General features: G+C 44.7%; 1 protein-coding gene and 2 long non-coding RNA genes across 5 annotated transcripts in view; 1 reads left to right on the top strand and 2 right to left on the bottom strand.

The window, feature by feature from the left end:
• Positions 1 to 320: 320 nt before the first annotated feature.
• On the bottom strand, positions 321 to 14,502 carry LOC126529166 (uncharacterized). Of its 2 annotated transcripts, XR_011896117.1 has the most exons (4): positions 14,009 to 14,502; positions 9,568 to 9,634; positions 3,472 to 3,616; positions 321 to 409 (listed from the first exon to the last, which is right to left on the bottom strand). It is a non-coding gene; the product is annotated as an uncharacterized lncRNA (long non-coding RNA). The 2 variants fall into 2 exon arrangements; XR_011896118.1 differs by lacking the exon at positions 9,568 to 9,634 and having other exon boundaries at positions 14,009 to 14,489.
• On the bottom strand, positions 873 to 3,465 carry LOC140219854 (uncharacterized). Its single transcript, XR_011896116.1, has 2 exons — positions 3,139 to 3,465; positions 873 to 1,103 (listed from the first exon to the last, which is right to left on the bottom strand). It is a non-coding gene; the product is annotated as an uncharacterized lncRNA (long non-coding RNA).
• LOC126529160 (uncharacterized) overlaps positions 1,097 to 14,544 on the top strand; it is an 89,650-nt gene continuing 76,202 nt past the window's right edge. The window contains exon 1 of one of the 2 annotated variants that reach the window (XM_050176756.3): positions 1,097 to 2,640. Coding sequence is in view for 1 of the 2 variants with exons in the window: in XM_055069642.2 (XP_054925617.2) it covers positions 7,872 to 7,912 (41 nt within the window). In the remaining variant the exon portion in view is untranslated. Of the gene's footprint in view, positions 2,641 to 7,561; positions 7,913 to 14,544 lie in introns of those variants that run through there. The other variant, XM_055069642.2, reaches the window with a different exon arrangement.

Below are 14,544 nucleotides of genomic sequence, written 5' to 3'. Positions count from 1 at the left end.
CGCAAGACTAACATACAGCAAACAGCTTACGAGCACACAGCTCACGAGTACATTTCGAGCATGACAACGAGCACACCACTCGACGTCATAGTTCGACGTCATTGAAGATGACCCGCCCTTTTGGAGGAGGCGGGCTCACATACACGTGATGCACAGGTTTCAGTGGTCCGGAGCCGACGTCAGAGGGGCTTCGTAGAACTCTCAGCCGTCCCTGTTGACGCGGCCGGATAGCACATTGTCTGGTTTCTCGAAAAGCTCGTGGGGAGGTTCCGCTAATTACCTCCCCTCGAGAACTCCCCTGAGCTGACCTCGCGCCACGTGGCTGCTGGTTATCCGCAGTTCTCTGAAGTGCACCCCGTCCGGTTGGATTGGAACACGTGCAGCGGGCTGAAATAGCTGCAGGCCGATCCTAACAATAGGTAGGGAAGTTTTTAGGATGAGAAAGAAGGTTAAGGAGATGTATATACAAAAATGCTAGAATGGGAACATGTATAGCATACGTGATTAAAGTCAAGCAGGCTAGGTGTCTATTTCTCACTGCCCCGTTTTAAAGGGGATGCCGTTAAATCATCGTCATCATACGTCTCCGGTAATTCGGTTAGCCACCCTAACCTGGCAATCAGTAAGTATAATAATTAGTAATACAAGCTGAAAATACTTAAATTATCCACCGTCAGAGTCCTGCCATCACTGAAGGAAAGGGCACACTCGTTTAACAAATTGTTAAATGTAATACATAACAAGACCTTCCTATGTCAACTTTCATTGATGGTCGAGTCAGTAAGCATGACGATTCAATGAAAAGCAAGAAAGGTCAGGAGTGGGGACAGGGCATTGGGAGTGTTGAGTGGGCACATTCAAGCTACCTGTCGTAGCGCTTCGTTATGGGGCCTCTTTTTTATTTCAAATATATAACAAAACTGTGACTGTCCAGAGAAAGGAAATGGTTACGTAGTTGGTTACCAGGGAGAGTAGAACGTTTGATGTATACAGTTTGTACGGGAACGTTTGAAGAGAAGCCATAGTGGTGCAAGGACAGTGTGCAGCGAGTTTATTGTACTGAAACTGGCAACACTTCTTCGGCTATGAGAGAGCACGCATACCTGCAGTGCAAATTAATAAAGAATGGCAACTGGTCGTACTACTGTAAATCGTGATACAAGAACGTGTGATAACATTTGTTTTGTTACTGTTTTTTTCCTTCAGTGCGGCAGAAAACTACAGGTCTTCTCACCATTTTCTTTTCATTTATTTCACCTTAAAGGCCCGAAGGCATTACGTAATAGGGAGGGAGGGGGGGGGCGTGCAAGGTGTAATATACAATTCAACAAAAACCCAAAGAGAAGAAGAAAAAAACGCAGTACAGAAGGCAGACAATCCAAGGGCAATGACATCATTACAGAGTGGGACAAAGAAGAGCTTTCTAAAACGGCCTAGGACGAGTATATTCAGTTAATTACCACGTGATTGTTTAGCATATTGCGGAAAGTTTCTCGGTTACTGCACGTGACCATATTTTCGCGCCACAAATTGACAATATTTCAGTTAGTCGCACCGTGGCTACTTATATTGCCATGGCAATTATATGGACACTCCAAGCGCACTTCTGCCGTCGGCGTCGCCGTATGTGCGAGTGGAAGCGTTGCGAGGGTGAGCCGGCGAACGCGGCTCAACTTCGAGCGCGCGAGCGAGGAAAGCGGGGCGGAAACGCGATCTCTGATAGCGTGTGAGACACGGGAGTGGGGTGAGGGATGGTGGGCGTTCTTCTCCGGCGTAAGCTGCTTGGGGCGCGGCCGTGCGGGCGCCGTATCTTGATAGCTATCTGCGACGTGGTCCATATGCGTACTCGCGTGTGCCTTATCTTCAAAGCGATCTGCGATGTTTGCAGAGCGCGCGCGGTGCCGGTAGCTTTGTATGCGCTGGGCTTTCGACGTTTCGTTCGCGTTGAGGCGAGAAATGCACGGAGGTCAATTAGCTCGCGGCTTCTGCCGCGATTCCTCACTCCGTCGTTTTGACAGCGAGTTTCCGCTGTCATCGAGCGAGATGTGTTCATGTTCACCTGTGCGCGCGACACCGTGCTTGTTGATTTAGCTAGTAAGCGAATGTTTACAACTTTATACGGCCAATAAAATTACTATCCTTACTTCGTATAGCTATCAACTAATTCGCTATCACAACCGATGCTTCGCCTTTCGGGGAAACTGCGACATTTTTGGCCACTTTTTCTCCCGAGGACCTGGCAACCCTTGACAGCAGAACCAAAAACAAATGGCGGGCAGTTCGGCTGAACCCAGGCAGATGCTTCGGCTGGCGCTGACTTATTGCCCTTCGCTCGCATGAACACTTGTGTTGATGTGCGCCATTCAGTCGGGCGAAATTGCGTCGAGGCGAGTCTGGTCGTGGATTTGGTGGTCTCATCGTGGACCTGTTTATGCGGATAAATCGGTGGGCACTGTGTGCGATGTGTCGCCCATAGTTTCGCTTCTGCGCGAGGAAATGCGCGTCACAGCGGAACGTTCGCTTGCTGTTTGAAATGGTGTAAGGATACACGGTGGTGAAGCAAGCTAGGACGGGTTACTTCAAGCAATACGGATTCACACGCACAAGTGCATTCCAGGAAGCCATGGCGCAAGCGTAAAGGTTAGTATATTATGGTGTATAACCGTATAACGACCTAGTGTACGACTTGTAAATAATAAAAAAAAAAAAAAACGCAACTTTGAGATTATTTTAACTCAGGCGGTTCGCATTGTCACGAACGCATTTAGTTGTAGTAGCAATAGTACTTAAAGGCACCGAATTGTGCTAACTACGTGTGGTTTTTACGTAGTCTTTAAGTAATACATAAAACCAAGCTGGATAATTAATTTCCATACGTGTGCGTATCGGTTATGTATTTCCTACGGAAATTTTTATTCATTTTTTTGTTTTGTTTTCGTTCATTACATGTCTGAAGTCCATATTGTAAAGTTTCCGAATAGAATGCCACGCGTACGGCAGTAGGTTCATTCGGTAAGGCTTTATGAGCCGACGCTATCAACGTAATAATAATAACAAATAATAATAATGTAGCATTCTTAGTTAAAAGGACACAATAGAATTACAGCTTCCTGTGGAACTGGCATCCATCTTGTCTACCTTTATTCCAACTTCATCCTCCTTTTCTCCCCTCCCCAGGCTCTTGTGCATCTTCATGTTCTATCCAAAGGCTCATGTGATCACCTCAACAGGTTCCTGGAGTGCCTTCAAGACATGCCACCTAATCAGAAGAAAAAAAATAACTACTAACTCAAGCAGTCACTTTGTACGGACCGACACAGATTGGTCACGCTGTAATCAGCGAGAACTGAGCCACTTTGCAAGGAGCAGAGAACTTGCTCACTCCCTCAGGTCAGGTGAATGATGTTGACAATGATGCTCAAGAGTTTTTGACGACAAAAGAAACTAATAAACAAGGGTGATGAGTCCAACCTGATGACTGCAACTGAGACTTTATTTCGCTTGCTGTAGCCTACTTCAAGTTCCTGTCAAAGTGGGAAACAGTCATGTAATGGCATTGGTAGACAGCAGTGCTTCTGTGTCTATAATAAATGCCAAGCTGGTGGATGCAAGTCACCTGCGTCGTGGAAGAGTACAAGGTTACAATGTAAAAGTGACATTGCATAATCAGTGGGCCTCAGTAAACATTGAGTTCCAAGGTCGTAAAATAGAGTGAAGTATTGGTGATAGAAGGTGCGACGTATGACTTCTTGCTATCCAGACCAGATATAAACAGAATCAATGTATATTGGGACGGTGCGGTTTTATTCGAAAGAGGAAGGAAGCAGAAATAGATAATAGACGGAAAGACAAGGAGGTTTAGTCTGACTACCAAGGAATGATACACAGCAGGGTAGACAAGATAACCTACAAGTTCTCAAGTGCATGGAGAATGTTGCTATGACCTACCCTGAACTTGTATGCATAGGAAGCTGTCCACAATCAATGAAGTCACACAAGGTTCCTTTTGAACTAACTGACAAGACCATCATGCACAAATCACCTTATAACCTGTCAAGAGAGCGAAAGATATGGTTGAAGAACGAATTGCACAAGATGCTGGACGCCAGTATAATGTGACCTTCAGTATCACCCTTCGCCTCTCCCATAACAATTGCACCGAAGGGAGATAGAACTTTCAGGTTGTGCACATACTACAGGGTTCTCAATCGTCAGACAGAATTTCCCATGCCGAAGATAAACACGATTATAGATGAAACAGGTGGTTGCTGACATTTTTTCACACATTTACTTATGCAGAGGTTTCTGGTAGATCCTGCTGACCAAAGGAACAAAAATGTACAGTGCTTCTATCATGCCCTTCAATTTGTAAGTTTAACCAGCTTCCATTTGGCTGGAAGAACTCTCCAGCATTGTTCCAGAAGAACATGAACGAAGTCCTGAAGCCTTTTCTAGGTGTATTTTGTAACTTGAACACAGACAATACTATCGTCTTCTCCAAAAGAGAGGCTGGGTATCAGGATCACCTGTCTCAGGTGTTAAATGCCTTGAGCTTGGCAAACCTCAAGTTTAATTTTAAAAGTGCATTCTTTCAAAGAAAAGTTGTCTTTCGTGGAAGAGTATTTGATGGGACTACCAAAAGCACCAAACAAGACTTCTTTTAGAGGATATCCCAGCTGGTAAAACCATATGATGTCCACTCATTGCATGTGCTTTTGGGATCAGCAGGACATTTCAGACCCTTCATCAAATGTGTTGCCATAGCAACTTGATGCCCCAACCACCTAATGCAGAAAGAAGTTCCGTTTGAGTAGAGTGACGAATGTGAGAGGGTCCACCGTGATATGGTTTACAAAATCTCTGCTGGCTCTATTCTATGCATACCAGACTTTGCTTTACCCTTTAAATTGAATACCGACACCTCACACTATAGGACAGTTACAGTTTTGTATTAGAACTGTTCAGAAGCGTCTGACCGAGAAAGGCAACGCATAGTAGGTTACTAAAGCTACACCCTCAAGCCGTCTGAAGTGAACTACACCACTACTGAAAAGGAAGCACTTGCAGTTCTTCAAGCTATTCAGTACTTCTGTATGTACCTAGAAGGTAAGAAGTTCACTTCGGTCACCTATCACCAGGCCCTCACTCATCTCCTGAATATGACCCAACCTAAAGGATGTATTCCCAGATAGGTGAACTACTTGCAGCAGTTTGACTGTACCATCTCCCACCGACCTGGACCCCTTTTGACTGATCCAGATGCTTTGTTTGGATTGATGATACAATCCAACAAAGAACAACTGGAAGAAATCAATGAAGTAAAATTGTGGGAAGGCACTGAACAACTGATTTTAATTGAAGGTCGGCATCAAGTCCTGCCAACGCTGGTTTTCAGGGTGCTTTATTTGTAATACGATAGCCCAGGATCTGGAAGAGACAACGGATTTTGGCGCAACTGTAACAAACTAGTTAAGAGATTTATGTGGCCTCACATGAAGGAAGAAGTCAGTCAGCATGTTTGTACATGCCATATTTTTCAAGTCATCAAAGTGAAATATTAGCAGCGTGTGGACGCCATGATAATACCTTGCCACTTGAATGTGCCTTTTGAGTTTATACACCTGGATGTTGCCGAGCTAAATAAGGAACGAGAAGGAGTCATAAAAACACACGCTTTTCTTCTGGCCATAAATGAATGCACTAGGATGGTCGCGGCACGGGCAGGAAAAGAAGATGAAAATAGCGTTATCGCTCTTCTCGAATGGGATACATTTAGGACTACCAGGACGATCGTATGTGACAACGGCCTAGCGTTCAAGAGTGAAAAACTAGCAAGATGGGCTCGAGACCAGAACATATCGATCAAGTTCTATGTGCCATAGCATCCTGCGGTGAATGGGCTTGCAGTGTGCTCTGTGCTATCCAAGATGTGAAACATTACATCAGGCTTTATTATAGTTTACCTAGTGGATGGAAATGCTGCTTAGAAGCAGCTGTAAAATATCGCAATTGCTACCACACCAGTGGCTTGGGATGCAGTCTACAGTTTGCTTCTTCACTTCACTTCACTTCACTTTATTTCCTTAAAGACCCTCATGTGAAGGTATTACATAAGGGGTGGGACACATATAGGTTAACAACAGTGTACAGAAGAATTTTGAACGAGTTGAGAGAAACCCCTATTCTGCAGGAGAACCGTGAGTTGGGGCTCTTGAAAAAATCTCAAGATCGTTGAGGAGAGGAAACAAAAATCTCAGGGGGAGAGGTACCGGAAACAAATAAAAAAAAAAAAAAAAACTTTGACAAGAGACATCGCCCAGACATCCCAAACATTCAAGTCACTGACCTCGCTTAGTTAGGAAAGGAGTAAGATATTCCACTGCAAAATTTTATGGTCCTTACTCTGTGACAAAGACAGCCACTCAAAAAGGAATATTAAAGACTGGTAGATCGCTGAACGTGGCTCAGTTGAATGTGCTTCACTTGGAAACGTTTTTAAGTATGACCCCAGGAAGGGTTAGCAAAAGAAACCTGGAGGGGTGAAGCAGTATGAGCCTTTGGATAGGAGATGAAGCGCAAGAGACTGGGGAAGGAAAAAAAGGATGAAGTTGGAACAAATGTAGGCAAGATGGACGACAGTTGCACAGCAGAGCCTTAATTATATTGTGTCCTTTTAACTAGGAACGCTACAAAAAATAATCAGAGGCGCCTCTGACTGGCTCAAAATGTTGCCATTACAGAATTTGACACTGGCAAATGTTGACTGACCAGAATAGCACCCCATTCGTATGTAAAGAAAACAGCGCAAAATGATATGCTGCAATAGCCGTATCAGAGGGACAAAGAGGAACTTCAGTGATATAAAGGTGCAGAGGTCGGCCTGGTGCCCCACGCTGGAAAAGGGGTGTCGGGGAACAACGGATCGTGATAGACTTGCCGTGGTGGCATAGTGGCTTTGGGGTTGCGCCGCTAAGCCCGAGGGCGCGGCATCAAATCGACGGGGGCTAAATATGAAAACCCTAGTGAACTGGGCATTGTGTGCACGTTAAAGAAACCTCACGTGGGCAAACTTAATTCAGAGTCTCCGTCTGCGGTGTGCCTCACAATCATATCGTCGTTTTGGCGTGTAAAACCCGGGAATAATAAAAAAAAAAAATAAGGTGGGGAGGGGGGGGGGATGTGATGAGAAAGGTGTGGTGACGAGGATGAAAGTGGAACTGTATGTTGATGACTTCAAGGTCATCATCATCATCACCACGCTGTTTCTGTACAACGCGTGCTGTACGTGCACGCTTCGTATGTTCACGTCGACGAGACGCACTGTAGTGTCGCCAGGAGACTGTCGCGCATATATTTTCGCAGCTGTTTGTACCACTGACGTATTTAAACCAGGTAGAAGCTAGCTGGTTTAAGTACGCCAATGCTGCGTCGATTATTCGTCGCAGCACGGCCTTGCTGATAGAGTCCGATGCGCACTGTCGTTCTCTGCGCACTGGCGTTCGCGTTCGCATGTTCCAAGGTCCGGGATTGCGTTGGTCACGTGACGGAACGGCTCGGCAAAGATCGGCCGACGCAGATTTAAGTGCCCGGACTGGCGCGATTGATCCTAAAAGCCAGATAGCTCTCGTTTGCACCTACGGCTTTGTCCACGCCGACGACCTGTACCTCAAGCAGCAGGGTAGTGCGGTCAGATTCACGGGGAATGCCGTTAGAAAGTATCATCATCACCAAACGTGCCAAAAATGGCGTAATGCTGTCTGCTCAGTGACCGGCAGTTCCTTTCTGATCGCTCGCCTGCCGCGCCGACTTCGTGCCGAAATGAGCACCGAGCTCAGAAACGAAGCCAGCGCATCAAAATTCGTCCTGTGAAGATGCGTCGGGTGCCGAAGTCCGGGCCTGAGCTGTCGTTCAAGTGAGCTTTGCTTTAGTTTAGCTTTGCGACGGATGCGTTGGGCGACCGTGTAATTGATGCCGACTTACATCCCCGGCCTCGTTTCTGCGAGGGGCAAAAACACTCGTGTAGTGTATAGTTTGTGAAAAGGGCCCCCTCATTGCAAGGAGATCGCGCGATGACAATCGTGTCTCCAACGTATCAAACGGCCGCCCACCGCGCGAAAACGGCTTGTTGCTGACGAAATGATTTTCGAAAGGTGCACTGTAGCCGCCTTGGCTGCTTAGCGGCTGCGGCGCGGGATCAAATCCCGGCCGCGGCGGCGGAATTTCCATGGGGGGCGAAATGCGAAAACGCCCGTGCATTGCTGTGGATGTGGAAGAACTCCAAGGGGGTCAAAATTAATCCGGAGCCTGCCCACTACGGAGTGCCTCATAACGATTTCGTGGTTTTGGCTCGTACAACCGCAGGATTAAAAAAAAAAAAAGAAAAATAGTGAGAGAGAAGGTAGACCAAGTGAGTGTTGATGCTAGAGAAATAAGACAAGGTAGCTAGACGTACGTGGTGGTTCAAATTATTCGATCATTACATGTTGACTCTATCTTTCTATTCGGCCTCCTTTTCACGTTTGTTAGTCACTCGTTTTGTATCTTATTCGTATCGCATTCCACGCGCAATGGCGTTGAGCTTGTCTTGTTTAGCGTCGATGTGACACTTGGTTGGCCCTTTCTTTTTTTTCAGCGTTTGACACTCTAAATGAGCCCCCTCGCCTCGGTTTTCTTCTTGCCTCGTTCACGCTACCGTTGAGGTATAGGGCCCGTTAGCCTCAAGTGTCTGCTGTTTCTTAAAAATGAATGCCCAAGGCTCCGACCAGGCACTCGTGCAGCCTGTTCTCTTGTTCTCCGACCCAGCTCTCCTCCGTCCTGAACTCAAGGGCTTTACCGATGTTGAAGAAGAAGACGTGGTGCCTTTCCATTTGCAGTAGATGAAACCATAGATCTCTTTTTTTTTCTTATTCTGCCGCTGTTTTTCTGCTTTAAGGAAAAGCATCTTAGAACCAACGTTCACGCAACTTGGTTTAACCTTCTCCATTTTAAATATCCTTTCTCTAGGAGCCTCCTCTCTTGGCAACTACCACAGAGATGTCTGCTCAGCCGTGGAGGAATTCATAGTTGTTTCAGGACATTTTCCTTAAGTTCTTCAAGCATTATTTTTATCTGTTTCCACATGACACTTTAACCAGGTTTTGTACCACCAGAATCTTCCTAATACCATCCAAATTTTGGCCAATCACCCGCAGTGGGTATGCGTCATCGAAGACGGAAATCCAATCCAATCCATTTGAAGCAGGTGGCCGTTCAATTCTAGTGCACATACAGGAACACTATTGAATTCAGGCGAGGGCGCGGCACTCGCTTTGGTAGGCACGGTGGCGGCATGGCAGAGGGCGGCAGCAACACAAGCACTCGCATTTCGCCCCGTTAGTGGCTAATTATGTTCACTTTTGATTACATCCTTAGTTGCCGACTGTTGATGCGTGTGATCATTCTTTTCTGGAAGTGGTTACAAAGTAACAAGATCCCAGATACTCCAACTCCCTGTAAAGTCAGCCAAAAAGCCTTGTCTTGAAAAAAGAAATATAGAGATAAAGAAAGAGAAATTGCTTGCAACATTACCAAACTTGGCATGTGATCTCGTCAGCTCATTCAATGCAGAATGCGCAACACCGCCCTTGGAAAAGCACTGGAAAAAGCGAGAGAAGGAAAAAGAGGCGGGGCTCGCAACCTAAACGTGATGCGGTACCTTGGCTTTGGTATGGGAGAAGGCAGGGAAAGGAGGTTGCTTGCAGATACTATATATAGTTGAGGCAAAGGGGGAGAATGTTGCTTTATCATTGGCAGTGAAGCTTGCCTGCCGGTAGCATGTTAACGCTACATTTCGATTTCTCCTGTCTCCTCTGATAACCAACCAATAAAAATATGTAATAGGACAACTTACACTGCACATCTTTACATAACCTACAACTTTCAGTGCATAACCGCAGTTTCCAGTGGGTTCTAGTGAGGGGCTCTTATTATTAATTATTTTGGACCATTCTATACATGGCGTCTCTCACAGCTCCACTCTAGTGAAAATTCCAATAAAACTAATAGCTTATCAAGTTATTGACACTTAATAGCCTGTTAGCCCGATAAAAGCTCTTACAGCGAGAACCAATAGTATATCTGCTTGTTGACACCCAATAGCCCAATCCAACTTATTTGGAGCTACTGGCCCCAATTGGTCCCGAAAATGGTTAACACTCAAATTGAGAAGCTCATGTACTCCTAAGCACAAACCCAAATGCTAATCGCTTCAGTGACAAAGACCCATCGTTTCACTGTGCTGTCTCACACATGCTGTACACCGTATGTAAGCAATACTTGAGTCATCAATTAGTGCGAGTGGTTCAAGACAAACATAGGTAAGATTTTATATGGCACTAAAAAAAAAAAAAAGAATCTAGATGCTGCACTCCAGTGATCATATGAAACTACAAGGTCCGTTATTTGAGGACTGAGATGTTAGTTATTCTTATTATTGATTTTGTTGTTTCAGAAGCATTACTTAAGGAGCGACTTTCTGCGAGACCTACTGAGACTAATGGACTTATCAAACCCTATCAAAACATACTGGCATTTAGTTCTCATTCTAATAGAACTCCCAACACAAATACGGATTACCTTAGTCTACTATACAGCTTGCAAGGGCAGAAAGCTTCATCTATAACAGTTGTAATTGACAGTGGGCTTCATTAGACATTCATATTAGTCTATCAGCCAGCACTATGACACTGAATAGGCACTAATGCAAATTCCTATTTCACTGACGAGAAACTAATAAAGAATTACGCTGGACTAATACAAACTCTTTATCAGACTAATGAATATCTTACACAAGAACTTAGACTAATATGAATATGTATTGAAATTTTCACTTGGGCTGCAGTGTTGCTTGGGTTTTGAATCCCAAGAATCAAAGGAAAAGATTAAAGAACGCCACTAGTGACGATGTTTATTGACAACAGCACTGTTAAAACCATTGCTGTTCTTGTTTGAAAGGATGCAAAAATTTAATGGCTATACATTCTGGATTGTCTGTTTGCCTTGACCTCATTCATCTGTTCTTTTTTGTGTGTGTTTGCATGCAAGCTTTTCTAATTTTCTACACTTCAGCAAAAAATACCAAGTGTAGCATCCAGCGAAACTGCTGGCCAATTTTAACTTTATTAGCTTTCGCGCAGACGTGGCATTTTGCAGTGTGTTCAATTTAATTCCATGTTTGCGAGCATTGGCTACCTGTTTTGTGTACAGTAACATCAAAAGTGTGCATTGCCTGTGATGCTACTGATGAAAAAAATTAAAGTACATGTCGGTTTTGTGGAAACTAGACTAAATGGAAAAATTTCCAGTGAATGTAGCTGTAATCGAACGGTGGTGCCTTTATTGACGACTGGCGACTGGTGATGACAAACTCTGCAGGTGCAAGGAGCTGCCAGTTGGTGTGTGCAAAGAAGTAGAAAAATTTTTTTATCCTTACCACGTCGCGATTTACAAGGAAGGTGCAGTAGTTGACTGGCTAACATGGCTACAAGTATAAATAGTGGTGCTGCAAATGGTTAGGGCCTACATCAGGACTAGAACCTTGACTAAAACGAAACTGCCTTTATGTTTATAACAATGCATCAGAAGACAAGAAAGAATGTGCAACCAAGCTAGCTATAAGGCACTATAAAAAGGAAATCTATTAGGAAAAACGAAAAAGGATCATCAGTAGAAAAAAAAGAAGTTAGGATATTTGGTTGTTTTGACTGTGTCAATTTGGGACTTGGGACTTTTACTGAAAAGTTAGAACTTCGCCTCTGCCCAATGCAGCTGCGTGGGATGTTGCCTGGTTCCTCCTGGGTAACATCTTACTTTGCCACAGAGCCCCCACAGAGCCGCTTAGTGACAAAGGTCTCGTCTTTCTCTCTGATGTTATAGAAGCCCTACTCAAGGAATGCCACGTAATTCACGGTACGATTACTTATCTTGCTAAATTCACGATGGTTGGCAACCCTAGGTACCATGCATCGGTCGCTGCAAAGATGAAAGGTGCTTTTCCCTGTAGTGGTGACAGATGGCACCACGAAAAGAAATCATAATTTTTTTCAGTGGCACTGCCACATAGTACGAGTGCACTTTGGCACTTGTACTATGTACTGGCACTGTACTTGTAATGATCGCAACCATAGTAATAAACTGAACCCACTGCAATATGCTGCCTCCGTGCACAATTTGAACACAATTCAGCCAGTGGCTGAAACAACTGTGTATACCTTGCACTCCTATTCAACCAACGCTCAACGTGTATACTCTTGTAATCATTCGTGTTTGTATATCTCGATGTTCACATTGCATCGGTTAAAAGTGGGGTCAATATAGTTCTGCTGGAAACAACATTTGAATAGTCTGTGCTGGTCACTTCGTTGCTGTGTGGCTTGCCTCATTCACTTGTGCAATGCCTGCACTTCTTGAATTTTTATCGGGCACAGGCCCTACATGAGGCAGGGTTATGGCTACTCCCAGAAGCCTTGAACTGCCCATATCACAGGTTGCTGACGTTTGGGTACGTGGTTATGACAAGTTTGACTGTGACTTATATTTTCTAGTGCTTGCTTAATTTGGTTGTTTGGCACTGCCCTGTGCACATGATTCATGCACCACATTGAAAACTGTATTTTCATATGTGTAGCAGTGATAATAAATTATGGCATTTTGTTTGATGCAGAGACATAGAATGAGAAGTGCTGTACCTGATGATTTTAAGCCATGCTTAAATTTTAATATCAAAATTTTTTTGGAACACTCCCTCAGCATGAAACCTAATGGTTGTTCATTATCAGAGACAAATTGCTTTCGTTCCCACTTACTTTCAGGTGGGTTATCTGTATGTTGATTGTACTCATGGAAATGCTAATTTATATTGAAAAGGCCTACAAGGCATTAACAACAGCTGGTGACAGGGATTCCTAAATGATGGTGGCAGGCTATGCAATGTTTGTTGTTGCAAAAAAAATCTAGCCATATATGCCAAGATATTCTTAATTCTGGTTGAAGAGAAATGTACTTGCAATTTTGAGCTTTGAATATTTGTACTTTCATTATTATTGTCTAGTTGGCAAGCCGATGCATTACTGCAGTCTGTGAGATTCAACTCCCTCCCCTCACCCCCAACTATTTAATTTCATTGGTGTGGTATTGTTCCCTGGACAGCCAATCTGTAATGCTAGTTTGTGGCCGAACTAACTTGAGAGTGTTCAAAGAAGCCGTGTAGCGAAGTAGCACTCTTCTGTAGTTCGTCTTATACTTTCTTATATTGCACAGATATATATTTAATTAATATTGTCGCCGATAGGCAAAGGGCTAATGTGGGCTGAGTGAAACAGTCTTCCGAAAATTATTACTGATTGCTTATTCTTCTGAAGGAGCTGGGAGCTTGGTGCAGTCCATCATACTAGCAAGATAATTCTTCAGGTTAATTATCCATTTACTTCGAGAGAGTAGCATAAGTGCAAGACAGCCCTTGAGGTAAACCAATAAGTTGCAGCACGGGAATGCAAATGACCTTTTGAAAGACCGATGCCGGCCCTAGAACATTCATTAGGGCTAGGCTTGGGTGCGCGAGATGTAGGTGTGCGGCTACTCGCATTCGCGGTCGCTAATTCGTAGTCGCTGCTCATATAAGTATGAGTGCCAGAGTGTCATTTTGTGGTGGAAGCAAGCAGTGACTACCAACAGCGACGCTGAGGCGACATCGCATAAATTTATGTGCCGTAAAATGACCACTGGCCAGCCCGACCGCTATCGAGCCTGATCATCCTTTACCTAGATGGAATTTCTCGATCGCGATTGGCTTCCTTGCGCAAGCTGTGAAAGGGAGCCAATCGCGGTCGAAAAATTCAATCCTGACCGGGTTCGATCGCGATCCGAAGTACTCCTGTCCGGACGACCACATCACACTCGCCGACCACGCAGGTTGCAGTCTTATTTATCATTATTTTAGTTTCGAAGCATGCAGAGAAATTGGCGAACGCACCTTGGAACTTTGCTGTTCGTGACGCCTCGAGGAAAGTAATTGAGAGCTGTACGCCATGGAATAAAGATTGTACGCTACCTAGCCGAGCGTGATTTCCGACGAGAAGCTGTGCTGTTCGCGGCGGCGGCGCTGTTGCAAAAAAACGTTGATGTAGAAGAGTGAGGTGCTCGTCCAATTTCGTGCTAGAATACGGTATACTAGAATATGGTTCTAGTACACTGTAGTTATGCGTTAGGTTGTCGCCAGAAAAATAACCACACAGCTGTGCGCACTCCGTGCAACCTCATTGATCCGTACATCCACGAGTGCAGCATGTGCGTCCGATGTAGAGAGATGAGAGGCGTGGTAAGCGGCTCCGCCACCCGTCGATGACGCGAAGCTAGACAGGCGTGCCGTTGTCGCAAAAACGTTCTCTTTTGAGCATGTCAATGAACCATGGTCACATTTGTATGGGTATTTGTAAAGATTGCATTAAAAGGACCGAGGGGAGGATCAAAAGTATCCCTACTTTTACCAGCGTAGTGACCAAACTCTTC

The sequence above is a fragment of the Dermacentor andersoni genome, chromosome 8, assembly GCF_023375885.2.
Source record: "Dermacentor andersoni chromosome 8, qqDerAnde1_hic_scaffold, whole genome shotgun sequence".
NCBI lineage: Eukaryota > Metazoa > Arthropoda > Arachnida > Ixodida > Ixodidae > Dermacentor > Dermacentor andersoni.
Note: the sequence above shows the minus strand (reverse complement) of the source record. Positions and strands in the feature narration are given on the sequence as shown.